Source organism: Myiozetetes cayanensis, unplaced genomic scaffold (assembly GCF_022539395.1).
Source record: "Myiozetetes cayanensis isolate MyiCay16 unplaced genomic scaffold, myiCay2020 scf21, whole genome shotgun sequence".
NCBI lineage: Eukaryota > Metazoa > Chordata > Aves > Passeriformes > Tyrannidae > Myiozetetes > Myiozetetes cayanensis.
Window position 1 is genome coordinate 58,010 of NW_026087423.1, and position 19,062 is coordinate 77,071.

Here is a 19,062-nt window from a genome sequence, read left to right on the forward strand (position 1 = left end):
GGAAACAAAGTTTGGGGAGAGAGCTTCCAACATAAAAGTGCTGCCCCAAAAGAGGATAAATGTGAATTTGCAGTGGGAAGACTTCCATCTCCAAAATACTGATGAATTCAGCAATTTGCAGCAGCAGCACACAGGCTGAATGAGTCTGTTATCTCTCCATCCACAGACAGAGAGGTTCCTACCAAAGCATAGCTCTGCCATGGCCAAGGCAGAGCTATGGCCTGATCCAAATGGTGCTTTGCAAAAGGTAAATTCATTTCATTACATCTTGGAACAAAGTCTGGTGGTTCAGAGAGTCAGCAAACAAAGAAAGATACAATCCTTTCTAGACTTGGGCAAAAGAGACCAAAAAGCAGGAGTCAGTAACATGCCTGAAACCTACTGCAGAACAGCTATGGAAAGTGTAAGAATTTAATTTTCACTTCATTTTCATCAAAGGAAATAAAAAAGACATGGAATTCACCACCACCAAGTAGCAGGATGAAAATGAGCAATTTCCTGCCTTGGGACTGGGAAAATGAAATGGAACTGCCAAGTACCGGTCTTCTCCCAAGGGACGCGTGAAAAGGACTGGCATCCAGTCAGCCCTCCCTTGAAACAGGTCAGATCTCACAGGAGCAGCAAGGTGTCCAACTGCTCTGTTCCACAGCACTGCAGTACTAGGATGATGTTGTCAATCTCTCCAATGTCAGGAAAGGAACACTAGTTCCTCCCTGAAGGCAAGATGATGCTAGGAACAGAGATGCTTAGAGTACCTAAGAGGACAAGGCTGATGAGATGCTTAAGTTCAGGTTCATGTTCCTCACGAACATGTATCTGGGTAGCTACTTTGCCTTTATGCTGATGGGATTTATATTGCTTTTGAACATCTGCTGCTTATATTGACTGAAAGGTGAAAAAATAAAAGCTGAGCACAACAGATGATGCTACAATCCTTAAAAGACGCATGTTGATTATTGTCATAAACCTAATGACACGTAAGTACAGTTCTTGCCAGTAATTTTCCCCATTCTTTCATGCACCTTTGATGTCCTGCTGTGTGCAGCTTTTCAGATAAGGCCTGCACGCACGTACGCATTGATTCTTTTGATGATTACACAAGAACATACAGAGAAATTCCTGTCAGCAGGAAGGACACAACTTCCTGGCCTGAAGGCATCTTTAGATGTGAACAGGCTGAACTGAGAATGAACAGAACTAAATGCTGCACTGGCAAGTGAATTTCTCAGGCCAAAGCTATAGACGTGGCAGAACAGGCTCATACACCACTAGGGATGAGGGCCAAAAACCTCAAATATGAAACTCAGGTTTTAACCATTCACCAATCATGATTAACAGATTTGACTTTTCACCACCTAGCTTGGATACCACAGAGTCATGGGATGGTTTGGGTTGGAAGGGACCTGAAGGCTCATCTCATCCCACCCCCTGCCATGGGCAGGGACACCTTCCACTAGCCCAGGCTGCTTGAAGCCCCGTCCGACCTGGCCTTGGACACTTCCAGGGATGGGGCAGCCAAAGCTTCTCTGGGCAACCTGTGCCAGGGCCTCCCCACCCTCACAGGGGACAATGTCTTCCTACCCTCCAGTTTAAAGCCATTCCCCTTGTCCAAAGTCCCTCTCCAGCTCCCTTCGAGCCCCTGCAGGTACTGAAAGGCTGCACTAAAGTCACCTCATATCCTTCCCTTCCCAACTCCCATACTTTTTTTTTTTCCTGATGTATTAGATTTATTGCTGGAAAATCTTCAGATAAAGTGCTTCTTTCTTTACTTTTCCCCATGATGTCCTATAAATAAAATATCAAATAATATTTATTCTTTATAAATCTGCAATCTTACACGTTTAATTCTTGCTGGACATTCTTCAAGAAGAAATACACCACATCAATTTCTGCACAGACTGAATTCCTTCAGTTTTGGATCTTTAGTTCAGATTCCTATTATCCAAGACACGGGAGAAGTAGCCATTTTTTTCAGTGTCCATTTCAGAAGGAAAATGGGGTGTGTTACTCCACTCAAGTGTTCAGCAAAGTACTCGTGGCCTTCTGGGCTTCTGGGTTCAGGCTATAGTTTGGGGGCACAAGGTGTCTGCAGGACACAGAGAGGACAGCTCTTGAGCTCAATCCCTTGGCATTTCAAGATGAACGAAAGACACAGGACTGAAGCAAGAACGATTTTATAAACCGTCTCTATTAATGTTTTCTAGTAAGTACGGGCACGTTCAGGCGCTTCTCCTCGGTGACTTCCTGGAGCCTTCACCAGCACCGCGGGACCGCCGCCCGCCGAGCTCCGCGCAGAGCCTCCGGAGGGGTTCAGCGGCGGGATCCTCCCATCCACTTGCGTTTCGGAGCCGCTCCCACCGTCTGGGAATGAGGGGCCTCCCCTGCTCCGCTCCGGCACTCCGCGGTCACCGTCAACTGGGGTACCCCCGCTCCTCGCCGGCCCCGCGGCCATGGGGCCGCCCCGCTCCGGCGCGTCCGCCCAGGGCCGGACATGATTCTCGCTGCCGGGCGGCCTCGGGCGGCCCCACCGCGCGGCCTCCGGCCCGGCCGTCCTAGGGAGGCCGTGGCGGCCGCTCCCGCGGCGCTCTGGTGCTCGGCGGCTGCCGCCGGGGCGGAGCCTGGGGAAGGAGTCCCCTGGGGTCCCGGGGGAATGTTACGAGCGGGGGGGGGAGCTCCATGGGGGTCCCGGGGCGGCCCCGCTCACCGCGCACTCACCGTGCATTCACTCTCTCACCGCGCGCTCGCTCACCCACCGCGCACTCACCGTGCATTCACTCGCTCACCGCACGCTCACCGCTCACCGCAGCCGCTCACCGCTCACCGCTCACCGCTCACCGCTCACCGCAGCCGCTCACCGCTCACCGCTCACCGCTCACCGCTCACCGCTCACCGCTCACCGCTCACCGCAGCCGCTCCCTCCCGGCCGCGCGCGCCCCTCACGCGATGGCGCAGAGCCCGCATTGGCCGCGCCGGGACCCTCCCGTCACGTGCCGCGGCCCGGCCAATGGGTGGTGGCCGCGTGGCCCCACCCCCGCGGGGGCCGTTGCGGCAACGCGGGGAGCGGTCGCGGCGCGGCGGAGACAAAGCGGGGCCTGGGGCGTGGGGGGGCAGCGGTGGGGGTGGCGCGGGGTGGCGCGGGGTGGCACGGCACGGCACGGCATAGCGCGGCACAGCGCGGCACAGCGCCAGCCGCCCTGCGGGGACTGTGACTGGCAGGGGGCGGGGAGGCCTCGAGGCGCGCGCGACCGCCGACGCACGCGGCGCGGGTCGGGGCCCGAGCCCGGCCCCGGTGACGGCCGCCGCCATGTCCCTGGGCAATTACAGCAGCTTGAACCGAGCCCAGCTCACCTTCGAGTACCTGCACACCAACTCGTGAGTATCGGCTGCGGCGGGGCGGGCCCGCGACACCTGGCCTTCTTGGGGCGACGGGTCAGCGTGGTGCGCCCGGCCGAAGCCGCATGGGCCGACGGGCAGAGGGGTCTCCCTGCCCTTGGCCCGGGCACCTCGTGGTCCCTCCAGGCCCGGCTGTCACACCGTAGGCGGGTCCACGGGTCATGGAAAGCCGGTGTGTGGGGACGGTAGGCCCTGGGGGGAACGGAGGGGCCCCTCGGGCAGCCCGACCCCTGCAGCCGTGCCTCTGTGAGCAGCACATGCGCTGCTGTGCCAACCGCCATCCCACTGTGGCATCTGGCTTCGTGCATGCCCGCATGTGTTGTGCAGGTTTATTTTCAACAGGAATGTGACAGTTTTCTTCCAATCAGATTTTTGCATGTTACCAATGAATCCCCAAAATAACACATCCTGAGAAGAGGCAAAGCCCTTGTTTAAAATGAGGCTCTTCTGAGTACATGTCTAGAAAATGGGAAGCACTACCAGAAAACAGTGCTTTGTGGGGTCAGGCACCTGTTGAGACCTGCCTGCCACTCCTAAGCCTTGTAGTTGCCACGTACAGAGAAAATGAAAGAAAGTACTTGTTCTTCCCGAATTGACCTGGAAGAACAGTGTGGAACCACACTTGGCATTACTTCATTTTGATGAGTTGGTCACCAGCCTAAGATTGTCCCCTGATGTTCTGCGGAAGAATTGACTCTTAGTGTTATCCATCAATAGAAGAAGAAACTAAGTGCAAGTTTAGCTTTTTGCTTCCCTTTTCAATTTGTGAAGGACCACAGGGGTTTGCAGATGGCACAGAGACATGAGCAACTTGATTTCAAAGTAGATCTGTCTGGTTTTGTTGGTAAACAAGATTCATCTGCAAGAACAACCAAGACTAATCTCTCATATGTATGCCAAGAACATTACGGTCCCTTTCTTTTCAGGATCAGAAAAGCAAAGGGCTGTTGTACAGGAGAATAAACCTAGTAACAGCTCCATATCACCCTTGGGTCTGTGTCCTGTGGCCTTGCTCTCTGGCCCAGCTGGTGGAGAGTGAACAGTCTGATGCCTGAAGGTGGACAATACTGAGTCATGTCCTAGTGCTGTGGTGATTTGTGAAATTCTGGTGTCCAGCTGCAAAAGACGGTCTTTTTTATGGATTAGAAGATTGTATGGTAGAGCTCAGTCAGAAGTTTGTGTTTGCCTTCAGAACTCCAGAACTCTTTTTAAGAAGATAACATCTGTGCTGCAGAAAAGACTGAGGTGTTGATGCTGTCCTCAAGTATATTAAAGCTACTTCATGTTGCCACTGTGCTTATGCTGCTGGTCTGCTTGTGGTGTTCTGTATGTCTGCAGTGATACCTGCATGACCAAATTGTTGGGAGGAGCTGGAAGCTGATTCTTGGATGAGACAAAGCTGGGGCTTCTTGTCCATCACGAGCAAAAAGCCTTCTGAGATTATGGGAATCAGTGCATAAGCCAAATGCTTCCCTGAGAATGGGAATGGAAACAGTGGAAGTCATTTAAAACCAAAACCCCAAACCAAGCCATCACAAACAACCTTCGTGCTCTTCCAACAAAACAATGACCGAAAAAACCACACCCATACCTCAAAACAGCCCAAAACCAGCATAGGGCTTTTCATAGAGGAGACTGGTCTTTTGGACATTTCTCTCTTGCCGAGGAAGACCATCCCATCCCAGATAAATTCTAGTTCAGTGCTAAAAGTGTTCTAATAGTCAAAGAGGTAGAAGTTCTTCAAATTGCAGTTAAAGGCCAGCCATCTGGCTGTTAGAGTGCAGAAGGAAACCATGACTTTTTTTTTTTTCTTCTTTTGTAAGACCTTTTTTAGGAGAAGTTTTGTTATGTCTAACCCAGAACACTCAGTCTGAAGTGCTTTGCAGGAGACCGTTGATCTGGTCTCTGAACTTGAGGACTTGCAGCAGATCTTTACAATAGCTGTTTAATGGTTCTGTGTGTGATAGCAAGTTTCACAGCATGTATATGAATAATTTCAGTTACCATATTTTTTTTTAAAATAAAAACACCACTGTGCTTTTCCAGGCACTTTAGATGATGAATAGTTGAGGGGGGACAGACTTTTTAGTAGGTCCTGTAGCAACAGGACAGAGGATAATAGTTTTAAACTAGAAGAGTGTAGATTTAGACTAGATATAAGAAAGAACTTCTTCGCTGAGATGATGATGAGGCTCTGGCACAGATTGCCCAGAAAAGCTGTGGCTGCCCCATCCCTGGAAGTGTCCAAGGCTGGGTTTGACGGGGCTTGGAGCAACGTGGGCTAGGGAAAGGTGTCTGGTTGTGGCAGCGGTGTTGGACTAGGTGACCTTTAAAGTTCTTTTCCAACCCTTATGATTCTGTGTGAAAGTCCTTTTGGATCCTAGAATGAAAACCACTGTACATAAGCACGTGAAAATTACCTGTGCATTGTTTTTATGACTTCGCAGAGCCATCTGCTTGCCTTCACATTGGTTTTCCTTAAGAATTAAATGCTCCTACTTTAGGATACTTCCAAAGTCATTCATTGAGATGAACCCAAAAGCAGACCTGAGCCCAAAGAACTTCTGTCTGTATATTTTGAATATTTGTAATAAACATCTGAAGGAGTTTGTTAAAAGTCAAACACCTGAAATTGTGTTCTAGCGGTAGGTAGCCTTTAGCTTGTGATGGAACTTTAATGGTTTCCTGTAACTAGACTTGTCCCATTGAATACAGCTGGAATGGAAGAAGGTCACTCAGACAGACTTCAAGATGACTGAATGGTGGGCTTGAGGAAAACTAGTAATAATAGACTACAAACATCTCCCCACCCTCCAAACTCTGCTGCTTCTTGTGTTTGTTTTCTGTTCTGGCCTGAAAAGGAGTGCAGAGTACTAAGAGGATAGCTCCTGTTCCTAACACACGTGCAAAGAAAACCCCACATTTTCCCAGATGTGACCTCTTTTAGAACAAAATTGAAGTCTTATGTGTCTCATTAGTAATTAGGTACTTGTCTGATTATGCAGGGTCCAGAGTCAAACTGGGTTCAAAGAGGGGTGATCCTGTAGGAACTGCTCACAAGACAAGCTTAGCTTCTCTTGGCGCATTACTCCAAATGATTGTTTGTAGAGATGTTTGAAGCCAGTCATGTTCTGGAGCAGTCTGACTTGACCTTTTGTAACTTATGTTTCAATAAATTAGCAGCATTGGACTGCCTGTTTGTTCCCTGTCAAGCCTGTGCTCCTGCATGGAGCTGGCTCAAATAGAAGTTATGGGAAGGTCTGAGCCAGTCTACCTGCCAAAGATGAGCTGTTGCTGAGACTCTGGATTTTGATAACACTTCCCTCCCTTCCATGTGTTGTTTTATCTCTTGTATGACCAGTAGTAGTTGTATTTCAAACGCTCTGATGCTGGTTGCTGTCTAACTTATGCTCAGATATTTCCAGTTTACTTGAAGCTCTGAAAAGACTTCATTTTGGCAAGAGCTTGCCTCGTGTTTTTTAAACTTGTGTTGCAAGTAAAGTAATCCCAAACTTTTTTTGAGAGGTGGGAGAAATTATCATTAGTTGATCGTGCTGGTTGTGAAGTATTTGAGGCATTCTTGACTGTAAGACAAGACTATGGGGTTTGTTAAAATTAGTTGATTGAACCAGGCCAAAGCACTTCACGTGACTTTAGTTAGATAGTGACAAGTGTGTTGAGATTCATAAACTGAAGATCTTTATACTTTATATTCATTTTTATTAGTGATAAATAGCTGGAGTGAATTTCACTTGCTTGTAGCATGGTTTCCCTTTGTCAGCTTGAGAGGTTGCAGTTTTGGGAGATGTTCAAGTTCAGTATGGTGTCAGGCTACGTGGAGATGTTTTCTTGCCTCTTTTACCACCTACAGCTGTTGTCCGCTGTTTTGTTCCAGCATCTTTCTTTGGAAATCCTTATTTGTATCTTATTTGCGTCTTTGAAGTATTCTTTAAATTGTGGAGTAAAAACTGCTAATGAAGCGTAGTTACTAATGCTAAAGCATCCATTTGCTTACGGGTTACTTCCTAAATAAACTTCTGGGATGTTGGTTTGTGGAGCTGAGTAGCTGCTTGTAAACTCAAGAGTGCTTGAAATCTGCAATTGTCCCACGCAACTTCTCTTTCACTACCCCAGTGGAATGGGGAGGCGAATTAGAAAAAGGTTAAAACCCATGAGCTGAGATAAGAACAGTTCAAAAATTGAAGTAAATTAAGATATGGTAATAATAGGAAAGAGAGAGGAATAAAGCCCAAGAAAGTCAAATGATGCCCAGTACAATTGTTAAGCCTCTGCTGACCTGTGCCCAGTCCATCTCCCAGCAGGGATTGGCCCCTCTGGGCCAGCTCCCTCCGGTTTATACACTGAACAGGATATTCCGTGGTATGGAATATCCCTCTGTCTGGTTTGGGTCAGGTGTCCTGACTATGGTCCCCCCCCAGGTTCTTGCACAGCTGACTAGCAGAGCTTGGGACACTGAAAAGTCTTTGACTTACGGTACTCATGGCTTGGCAACAACCAAAATATCTGTATGTTATTCTCACACTAAATCCAAAACAGCACTGTAACAGCTACTGAGAAGAAAATTTACTCTACTCTGCTGAAACCAGGACAGCAGGAAATCTCGCTCAAAGGAAAAAACAGCAGGATTGCATTTCTGTAGAAGCTTTCTGATTGGATAGATAGTCTTCTAAACACTATTCCCATCTGTCTTGTCTCTGCATGGGCAAGTGGGAGCTTGCAAAGATGGAAATCTTGATTCCCATGGTCCTAGTGATAACTTTGAAGGCTGATGTGTTTTACCTCTGACTGGAGCTGAGTTGGTGGGTTTGGTGTGATGACATTGAAGATGGATACGAAAGCTCATTTTGTTGTTACTAGCAGTGTGGACTGCTATGTATTTTATATGTGGGAAGTACCTATGTGTCTGTTCTGGTAAAGCTGAAAATAGAAATAAGTATCTTCTGTTTAGTCACCTGTTGGCCTGTTTGTGTAGTAGTGAGAACAGGTTGTTTGGGAGGGCTTTGTGCAAACTGAAAGACGTTGATAAAACCAGTTTCTGAGGCCTTGATCTCTCCATCAAACATCTTACAGGAGCAACAAGTCCCAGCAGCTATTTCTTCAGGTCTTACAGCTGCTGTTAATATTACGGTCAGTAAGGCTCATCTACGTTTGAAATAATTGTTAGATTTTGAAGCCAGGTTGCCAGTTTGGGCACTAAGCAGAGATATGGCATTTACATTGGCAGACAATATATTGTAATGATTTTTATTAGCTCCTTAAGGTTTCTCACCATGTATCTTCCTTCAGTGTTGAGGCACATAACTAATGGCTTCCAAGCTGCTTCTAAGACATGGCAGCTAAGAGGCTGGAAACTAAACGTGGCTCTTGAGATTGTGCTGAAGTGGTAGCTGGGTTCATGATTTTAGCATGGAGTTGGGAAGGTGTTGTGGTACAGTGGTGTTAGAAGGCTGTCTGGATTAGCAGCAGTTGCAGCTATTGGAAGTCTCCCAAGGATCCCGAAGCTTTTTCCTGTCAGAAATAACTTCAGCAATGAGACTGTGTATATGGGAGAGACTGACCTTTTGCATAATGTTGTCTATGTCTTGTTGTCCAGAGCAGCTGTGTCTACCTCATACCTGAAAGTGTTCAAGGCTAGGCTGGTCAGGACTTGGAGCAATCTGGCATAATGGAAGGTATCCCTGCCCATGGCAGGGAGGGGGATTGGAATGAAATGAGCCTTCAGGTCCCTTTCAACCCAAACCATTCTGTGATTGTGTGATAACTCTGACCTGTCTGTGTTTACATATAGGCAGTGTTTAGTTGCTCTAAAAAGACCTGTCAATGATTTCAATGATGTCAACTAAGGATTTCCATGAATTGTTTTCTGTCATAGGCTGGTTCATTGGGTCCATCATTTTCTCTGTTGGGTCTGCATACCTGCTGTACGTTTTAGACCATATTGAGCTGCAGTTTGAGGAAGCCTGGCTGCTGTCTGGCTGCCTCTGGGAGACAGTAAATTGCTCATTCCTAGCCTGTCAACCAGACAGTGTGGTAGACATTTGATTGGATTTGTTTAAAATGTGGTTGAGATTCTTGTTTATTTAAAGGTCTCTCTTTTTAAGTGTTGCTGTAACCCTGCTGATTTCTGTGTTTTATTCCAGAACTACCCATGAGTTCTTGTTTGGTGCCCTTGCTGAACTTGTAGATAATGCCAGGTACGTACCTGAGACTATGTAATTCCCAAGGTAACTTTGGTTAAGATTTAATTCACCTGGCCATTAGTTGATCTTGAGCAATTTTCACTTCTAATCGAATTTACAAAAAATACAAGATAGGAGTCGCTGAAATTTAGTATGAATATTTCACTTGCTCTTCTTACGCTGCCACATCTACCCCCTAAAAATGGGAATCTATCCTATAGCTGCATCCCCAGCTTCACATGCTTTTCTCTTGAGCTGGACAAGGACTCTCAAGAGGCATTACGGAAATATTTTGGAATTGTTTTCTCTCAAACATGACTTGTCACACTGTAGTTCGTGATGTAAAGAGCTGAAACTGGGGGATTTCTGTGCAGGAAAACCTCTGTGTAGGGAATCAGCTCTTTGTGGGCTGGTGCTGTGTTCACTGTTGCTACAAGGTAGTGAAAAGTAGGGTCTTTGGGGTGGTTTCCCCTTGACCTCTTGGTTCTCCTTTGGCTACGGAGAAGTTGTCCTCCAGAAAGGAGGCAGCTGGGCTGGAGGTACAAAAATGACAGTGGCTTTGGCATTTGTCAAGTGGGATTTCGTTACAGCGTAATAGCTGCACTCCTCTGGTCAGCAAACCAAGGTTAGTTTGAGAAGAGGACAGTAGTGCTGGACTTTCAAATACAGGGGTGGATGCAGTGTGTGAAGGATTTCACTTCAGTGGTCTTCCAATGACAGCTTCCTGTAACAACCTTGTATGTATAGGGATGGAGCTTTTTGTGGAGCTAGAAAACCTTTGATAGGCAGCTTGACAGAAAAACTGTAGGTTTGTTTCATACAGGAGGGAGCTCAGAAGTGTGTGCTTGTTTGATCCCCTGGCTGCAATATGACTTCTGTTAAAAAGCCAGTGTTACTCCCTGTCACCAGATCTGGTTGTATGCCAGCAATGTCTTGTGCTAGAGTTTAAGTTCAAGTAGGCAAAAGATAGGAAAATATGCCTTTTAATTTTCTGTCAGTGCTGGCTGTGGGTCTGTGGACTTTGATCTGTGAAACCAGCCTATTTTGGAAATGATTACATGTGCCTGGATTTTGGCCTAGTTTCTCTTAGACATTTGAATAACAATTGTGTTTTTATTGCTTTGTAGAGATGCAGATGCCACGAGAATAGACATTTATACTGGTAAGTCGCTCCTGCTGCTTCCTTGCATGTCAGCAATTAAGTCAGTAGTTAACTTGGATTTAGGCTGCAAATGTGTGTTGTCCCTGATACAATAAGAGGGCGGGTGATTATGCCCCAATCCTGGGGTCAGTTTTAGGCCCCTCATGACAAGAAAGACATGGAGGAGCTGGAGCATGTCCAGGGAAGGGCAGGGGAGCTGGGGGAGGGTCTGGAGAACAAGTATGGTGAGGAGGAGCTGAGGGAGTTGGAGGGGCTCAGCCAGGAGAAAAGGAGGTTCGAGGGGGGACCTTCTGGCTGTCTACAACTCCCTGACAGGAGGGTGGAACCAGGTGGGTGTTGGGCTCTTCTTTTAGGTAACAAGTGATAGGAACAAGAGGAAATAGCCTCAAGTTGTGGCAGGGGATTTTTAGATTGGATGCTAGGGGAAGTTTCTTCACTGAAGGGATGGTCAGACACTGGAACAGGCTGCCCAGAGCAGTTGTGGAGTCACCATCTGACCATATTTAAAAGATATGTAGATATGGTGCTTAGGGACATGGTTTAGTGAACTCAGTCGTGTTAGGTTTTTGGTTAGACTTGATGATCTTCAGGATCTTTTCCAATGTAAATAATTCTGTTTGACTACCATTTCTCCTGCGCCTCAGTGCCTGTTGCCTTTCAAAAAGAAGTACCTTTACAAATACCTTGGAGAAGCACTTAGGTCAGCCTTCAATTGAGGTCAGGTGAAGTGAGTTGCAGTTTTTACTGGGTGCTTAAGAAATCAGCTATCACAGTACACTTGTAAAGTGCAGAAGTTCTTAGTCATTCTGTAACAAAAATCCGGTGCTCTTTCTTACAGCTTAGCCATACTGGTGTTGTGAAAGTCCCATTTGTTGTGTTACTTTTGTTGTTAACACCAATCCCATTTTATGGAACTTTTAACTTTTGCTTGTGGGAGCACTGAATGACCCTTCTCTTGCAGAGCAACGAGAGGACCTAAGAGGTGGATTCATGCTGTGTTTTTTGGATGATGGAACAGGAATGGATTCAAGTAAGTGACAGGAAATTACACTTGCATTTGCAAGCTGAGGTTTCATGTTATATCTTAAGCTGAATTAACATCTTAGTTCTGTTGAAAAGGGTATATTTCATGCCTGTATGCGTGATCCTGCCACTGCACTGGTTCTTCTGTACCATGTTGTATATAAAACCATTCACTTCTTCAGTTCAGAAAACTAATCTGGTCAAAAGAAAATTGTTTTGCTGCATTATAGAGTTGGGTCAGCCTGGCCTGTAGTTTTCCAGTACACCAAAATTGGCCTTGGGGCTGAAGGGAGAATAGTGTAGCCAGACAGGGAACAAGCACAAGCTCTGATGGGCATAAGCCTTTTCCCCATCAGTGGCTGCCAGGTGGTCAGTGTATCTCAGCTCTAGTCAGAAGGTGTGTCATAGTGGAAATTGAAGACTCAGCTTTGAAAGCACTTTACCGTTGTTTCATCATTAGCATTGTGACGGAGATTAAGACTGGACAATATAAAATCTTAGGAATATGAGAAGAATGTAACGTGTACTTCTGCCTTGTTATAAGGATTTATGTAAATCAGTGTTATATCTAGCAGGAGAAACCTAAAAGCTCTCCTGCTTTGCTTCAGCATCACTGAGCTTACTGTCAACCCCCACCACCTTCTTTCAGTCTTGAGGGCTGGTAAATCATCCTGTGAGGAGTTCTCAACGGGACAGAAAAGTTGGGTGATACTGGGAGGTTTTGAAGGTGGCAAGGGAGGTGGGTAAATAAGCAACAACTAACATTTTTGTTCTGATCCCTCAATACTTTTAGTTCCTCTTGTGATATTGTCATAGTTTAACTCCAGCTGGCAACTCAGCCCCAAACAGCTGCTCACTCCTCCTCCAGTGGAGTGATGGAGAGAGTCAGGAGGGTAAAAGTGAGGAAACTCATGGGTTGAGATAAAGACAGTTTAATAGGGAAAGCAAAAGCTGTGCACACAAGCAAAGCAAACCAAGGAATTCATTCCCCACTTCCCATGGACGGACATGTGTTTGGCCATCTCCAAGAGAGCAGGACTCCATCATGGGTAACGGTGTCTTGGGAAGGTGAATGCCATAACACCAAACATGACCCCTTCCTCTTCCCCAGCTTTATCTGCTGAGCATTACACTGTGTTTCATGAGGCCTGGAGCAACCTGGTCTAGTGGAAGGTGTCCCTGCCTATGATAGGGTGGTTGGAATGAGATAGTCTTTAAAGGTCACTTCTAATCCAGACTATTCTAGGATTTTATGTTATAGTCTGGAATATCCCCTGGGTCAGGTGGGGTCAGCCATCCTTGCTTTGTCCCCTCCCAACAACTTGTGCACCCCAGCCTACTTGCTGGTGGGGCAGTGTGAGGAGCAGGAGAGGCTTTGGTGTTGTGTAAGCTCTACTCAGCACTAATGAAAACATTCCTGTATTAGCAACACTCTTTCAAGCACAAATCCAAAACCATAGCCCCATGCAGGCTAGTATGGAGAGACTGAACTCTATCTCAGCACAGATACAAGATGTTTCATTCCATTTGTTAGCGCTTTGATACACAGATTTGTGACCTCCATGAAAGAATCTATTTGAACTCTAGGTACATTCTGTATATTCTTAGAAATACAGTTAGGAATGCTAAACAGGTCTTCCAAGAGTATTTTTCTGCCACCCATGGAACTGAAGGAAGCAATAAAGCCTCATCTGTAAAAAAAGCTCCAAGACTGAACCATGGCCTTTTTGCAAGCCCTTGTATCAGGGAGAGGAGATACAACCTTTTCTGCCTGTCTTGCAAACTACGTGTTTGTCTCTAGAAGGTGGCAGATGTCTGTTCTAATGCCACCAAGTTTCATGACAGCTTTTACACTGTTGTTGCTTTCATATTGCTGGTTTTGTGACAAAGTGGGATTTAAGTATTGGCTATGTATTAAGTTGCTTCTTTTGATTGTTCTTTCAGCTAAATATTGAAGGATTTTATCCTGACTGTTAAGCAGGGATACTCAGGGAGATTGGCAGCTGCTATGGGTTGTAGTGGTATTTCACAGCACTATGTATCATATACAGCAAATATCATGTAATTCATGTCCTTTGACTGTCCTTATGCTTGCATCAAATTTGGGTTCATTATGCGTCTGAAAAAAAAATACTATATTTGGGTTTTTTAGATACTATTTTTTTTTAATTTTACCTAGGCTGTAAAGTTACCTTTGCCCCTTTCCAGGACATCACTTTTCAGATTGTAAAATCACTATGCAGTGTTGTTTAGCACTTTCAAGAAAACCCTTCTTAATTTTCTGTAATCTCAGGTATATTGTTTGATGCACAGTCTAACTCTGATCACATCTTCATGGCTTCAGCACTGGGCATTCACATTAAGGCTTGATGAGTATTTGAAAGTTACTTGATCAAGGGCAGCTGGGTGGAAGCACCATGTGCTGCACGGACAGCACGAAGAACCTGTTAGCATGAACAGAAGCAGCTGGGGAGAGTCTTTAATCCAAGCTCCCTGCATGAGACTTTCTTTGGTTCCATCCCTGGCTGTAGGGATCCGAACTTTAGTTTCTCGTAATGCAGACCTGCCAGTTTTAAAGGCATCTTGCAGTTCTCCTATCTGACTTTAGGAGATGTCAGCAGAAGACCTTTTATTGGGCTTTTCTCCTTTCATACAGACCTTGCTTCAACAGAAATCATAGAGCTTGGGAGTGTTTTATTTTTGTGCATGATAGCTTTAATTAAGAATTAATTTTGTCCTAGATAAAGCTGACATGCTAAAAAGAGTAAGTCCATGACTTACCGCTGTGTGTTGGAACCCATGGGATCTTCCCAAGTACGCTGAAAGGACAGCTTGGAAGGCTTGATGAGGCACCATCTGGGGAGGATGAGTGCCTCTGGGCACTTCTACATGGAGGGAAGAGCTGAAGGCTCTGAACGTTCCATTAACACGTTCTCCGTGTTACTCTATTGCTGTTCTCATTGGACTTGTTCTGTGCTGGCTGTTTCTAGATATGTTTGGCAAGCTCTGAAAACAGAAAGGTATAGCGAGGCAGTCAGCCAGATTTGAGTGCTCTGTCTGATGGCTCCTGATTAGCAAGCCAAATGATAGCTCCTCATTTCTAAAAATGAGGAGTGTTTGTCAAGTGATTCAAGTTGCATTGAGTACTTGCTGCATTGGCCCTCTTAATGATCACTCTGGGTTACGTGGTCTGAAGATCAAAATACATTTTTACTCAAGCTACAGACATCTCATGCTGTAGAGTCATGAGTTATCAAAAGGTCTGAAGATTCAGTGATGCCACAGGACAGCTCTTTTCAAAAGAACCATCATGTCTCACAAGGAGATATCAGAATTATAGAATGTCCCAAGTTGGAAGAAACCCACAAGAATCATCAAGTCCAGCTCCTGGCCCTGCACTGGACAAGCCCAAAATCCCATCATGTGCCTGAGAGTGTTATCCAAATGCTCCTTGATCTCTCTTAGGCTTAGTGCTGTGACCACTGCCCTGAGAAACCTATTCATTGCTCAGTCACCATCTACGGGAAGAACTTTTTCCTAATATCCAGTGTAAACACCCTCCCACCTCCCCCCAACAGAGAGGATGATAGTACTAGCCCAAAAGTTTGGCTTTTTCATAAGGGACTAGATAGTCCATTATAAATCCGAACAATAGTTCTCGTGCAGCCCATCTGAGGTCAGCATTTCCCAGATTGTCAGTGGAATCACTACTGAGGATACTTGGGCTTGAGAATTTTACCTGCTGCCTGGCTCTCACACCTTCAGGTGCTTCATGACTTCAGTGAATCAAATACAGGTTGAATGATTCAATGAGTCAACTTGTAGGTTGAAAAAGTGTAACAACTAATTAAGGAAGTGGTCTGTAATGTTGTTCTTAAGCGATTAAAGACAAGAAGTCTATAACTTGCATTTTAGAATCATGGAACAGCTCAGGTTGGAAAAGACCTCAAAGATCATCTGCTTCCTTTCATGGGAAAGAGAGAAGATGATTTAGCACCCTGTCTCTCCAGTGATGGAGACTTCACCACATCACTGGGGGGTTGTTCCAGGGCTTGATTGATTGATCTCTAAAAAATTTCTTACTTATATTAAAAAGAAACCTCTCACAGTGCAACCTGTACTGTTGCCCTTTTTTTTTTCCATGTGGCTCCTAGGGAAGAGAGATCCTCCATCCTCTTTGTAGCTACCCTTCAAGTACTGGAATACTATAATGAGATTCCCCCTGGGCCCTCTCTTCTCCAGGAAGGAGATCTAGTTTTCCTCATAAGGCAGGCTCTCCAGCCCTCTGATCACCTTCTCCTTCACACTTTGTCAAGTCTATCTGTGCCTTTCCTGAACTAAGGAGACAGAACTGGGCAGAGTACTGCCAGAGGGGCCTGACAAGCAAGGAGTTGAGTGGGATGATCACATCTCCATCTTTGTGGCAGTGTCCCTATGGATACTGTCCCTGTTTGCCTGTTTCGCTGTCATGGGACACTGCTCGAACATGCTTGGCTTGTTGTCCAGCAGGACCTCTGAGTCCTTTCCAGCATGGCAGCTCCGCACACCCTGCAGATCCCAGTCTGTGCCGGGCTCTTGGGTCATTTCATCTCAGGTGCAGGACCTTACGCTTCCCTTGAACTTCAGACAGGTCTTGCTTGCCCGCTATTCCAGCCTATTCAGGTCTCTAAGAAAGCTTTCCCTATGTGCCCAGTTCACCTCCATCAGCAAAGCTGGTTTGGGTGTCTTTGATCCCATCATCCAGATCCTGTATGGAGATACTGAGCAGCATGGGGCACAGCATCAATCCCCAGGGGTCTCCACTTGTGACAGGCTGCCAGCCAGAATGAAAACCATTGATTATGACCTCTGAGCACAATCTGTGAGCCAGTCCCCTTCTTGTCTTGCATACCACCTGTCTGGTCTGTGTCTCCCCAGTTTGTCCAGGAGCAGGCTGTGGAAATCTGTGTCCAGCACTTGGCTGAAGTCCAGACAAACAACACACACAGCTATCTCCACATGAACAGAAAGTGCTGCCTTGCAGAAGGCAACCACATCAGTCATCATCAATGACTTGCCTTGGTAATCGCTGCTGACTTATTCCAGTCAGCAGTCTCAGCTGGCTTGTAATACTTTTTTAAGAGGACTCGTTCCATTGTTTTTTGAGAGATTGAAGTAAGTATATCAGTTATTGCTCTTTTAAACCGTATTTTTGAAGTTTGGAAACTCAGAACAGTTTTTGTGTTCCTGGGAGCAGTTAATTAAGTACTAGTGTCTTGGTTACTTTATTAGATATTATATTTTTAAAATGCTGTTTATCCAAGGCTCACAGTGGTGAGGAACGCTGTTTAAATGTAACTGGGATTTCAGCACTTGTTTTTGGATTGTGTACACACTTGTGTGTGTGGGCAGAGACTCTTGGAGACCATTTTCAGGGGAGTGGTCTACACAGTTCTCAGGGGAAAATGTCTGTTTAACCTTATTTAAGGTTAAACCTTAATCTTTAACTTAACATTGACATTTCCTCTCAGGTTAACAGATTTTTTAAATAAATTGCAAAAACATATATCAAAGTGATTTGTTAATCACTGGTGGTTTCCAGCCATCACCAAATGGGGCTGGTGTCTTGTGTTATGGTGACAAAGAACCTTGGAGCTTCTCCCTTTTCCCCCTGTCCCAAGGAAAGCTCAACTTTGCTTTAGGCTGATTTTCCCCAGGTAGTGAATTAGATTCTTTGGCTCTGGGATATCTTTTGAGGATGCTGTTCAGTCCGCTGCAAGTACTCTACCTAATATGAATATAGCAGATGAATTTGTGGAGAAGGTAGGAAGGATGATTTTCTCTGCTCTGATCGAGACCTTCTTTCTCAGCTGCAGAACTTTGAGATATGAGAGGACTTTCCTCAAAGGGTGAAGCCAGGTCTGACTTCAGGAACACTCAGGAATTAGACAACTCCATCTGCCAGTTCCTTCATCTTTGGTGTCTGATGTTCCTTATGAAGAGTCGTTTTATACATGCCCTTGATTTCTTGGGCTCTGAAGATCAAATCTGCCATCTTGAGTGAATTTCTTCAACTTGTTTTTTCTCTCATCTGTTGGGCATAGATCCCCCCCTCTCCTCCTTTTTCTTGCCAGGGAGTTTGCCTTTTTTTAATCTAGTATCTCTGAGACACGACAAAACAAAACCTGTGTGACTAAAAATAGCCTTAAGCGAAACTCTCTCCAAAACCTTAACTCAAAAGGGCTGAAAAAAAAATTCATTTGTACCTTGATTCTTGAGAGGATGTGAAGATTAAATCTCTCCCAAAGACATTTGGTCTGGAGCAGAGAGGTGCTCCCCCACAATCCCCTCTGCTCAGCACCATCTTCATCTTTCTGCCCTGAAAGAAGAGTCATTATAGGGTGGTTTCAAACACCCAGCATTGAGTGATGAATCATCTGGTCACCTTTTCTAAAAGAGGAAATACTTTGGGTAATTACTCTTTATACTTTTTAGCTTCCTAAAGATTTCTTAAAACTAGTTTTTGAAAAACGTTTGTACAGCAAAAAGATTCCAATAGTCTTTCTCTTCTCAGAATATTCTGTATCCCCTTTCCTGACCAGGCTTTAAAAATAACGCAGTAATAGTAGTAGTAACAATAATAATAATAATAAAAATATTGTCATCATTGACATCCTTACCCAGATCTCACATACAAGATATTCCAATGTTTTCTTTGGCTAGAAAATACTACAGTAGGCTGAAGGAAAGGCAGAGGTACCCTCATGTAGTCCAAAGTTGGTTTTGGAATAGCTGTGGAGCTCCGTTCTGAACACCCACAATTGAAGCAGCGAGGGGGTTTGCACAGTTGCTCTGCTGTATTTGTGACTTTAAATCTGAATATAATTTCAACTGAAAATGGCATTCTGACACCAGCCCAGTGATGCCATGTCAGACCAATGCTGTTAGTACTGAATATCTTACTGTAAAACTGTCCGTCACTGCTGGTGAGCCTGAGTCTCCTGTGTGCTGTAAACTAGCCAGTCCATGGGCTCAGCCTCCCCATAGCTGCCTGGTGGGGTGAGCGATGTCCTGTACTCCGTCACAGCTTATGCATGCATTTGAGAGCTGTAATTGTTGTTAGCCTTCCTGTTAAGGACTTTGTGTTCCTTGTCTCTGGAATTGCACTTCCTTTCTCCCAGTAAACCATCTGGTGGAATGATTGCTATCTCTTGGGGGAAGGGAAAGGAATCATTATTCTGTCCTAGGGATGATGTTAAAATTTTGGCTTTATCCCTTGAACAGTAGAAAGGCTGGAACTAAAAA

At 45.5% G+C, this 19,062-nt stretch overlaps 1 protein-coding gene across 3 annotated transcripts in view; it reads left to right on the top strand.

Moving 5' to 3' along the window:
- Positions 1-3,187: 3,187 nt before the first annotated feature.
- The window catches only part of MORC2 (MORC family CW-type zinc finger 2), a 51,787-nt gene continuing 35,912 nt past the window's right edge, over positions 3,188-19,062 (top strand). For all 3 annotated transcript variants that reach the window (XM_050318444.1, XM_050318445.1, XM_050318446.1), the window contains exons 1-4: positions 3,188-3,372; positions 9,555-9,608; positions 10,721-10,755; positions 11,717-11,785. In XM_050318444.1, coding sequence (XP_050174401.1) covers positions 3,305-3,372; positions 9,555-9,608; positions 10,721-10,755; positions 11,717-11,785 — 226 coding nt within the window. In that variant the 5' untranslated portion in view covers positions 3,188-3,304. The remainder of the gene's footprint in view (positions 3,373-9,554; positions 9,609-10,720; positions 10,756-11,716; positions 11,786-19,062) is intronic.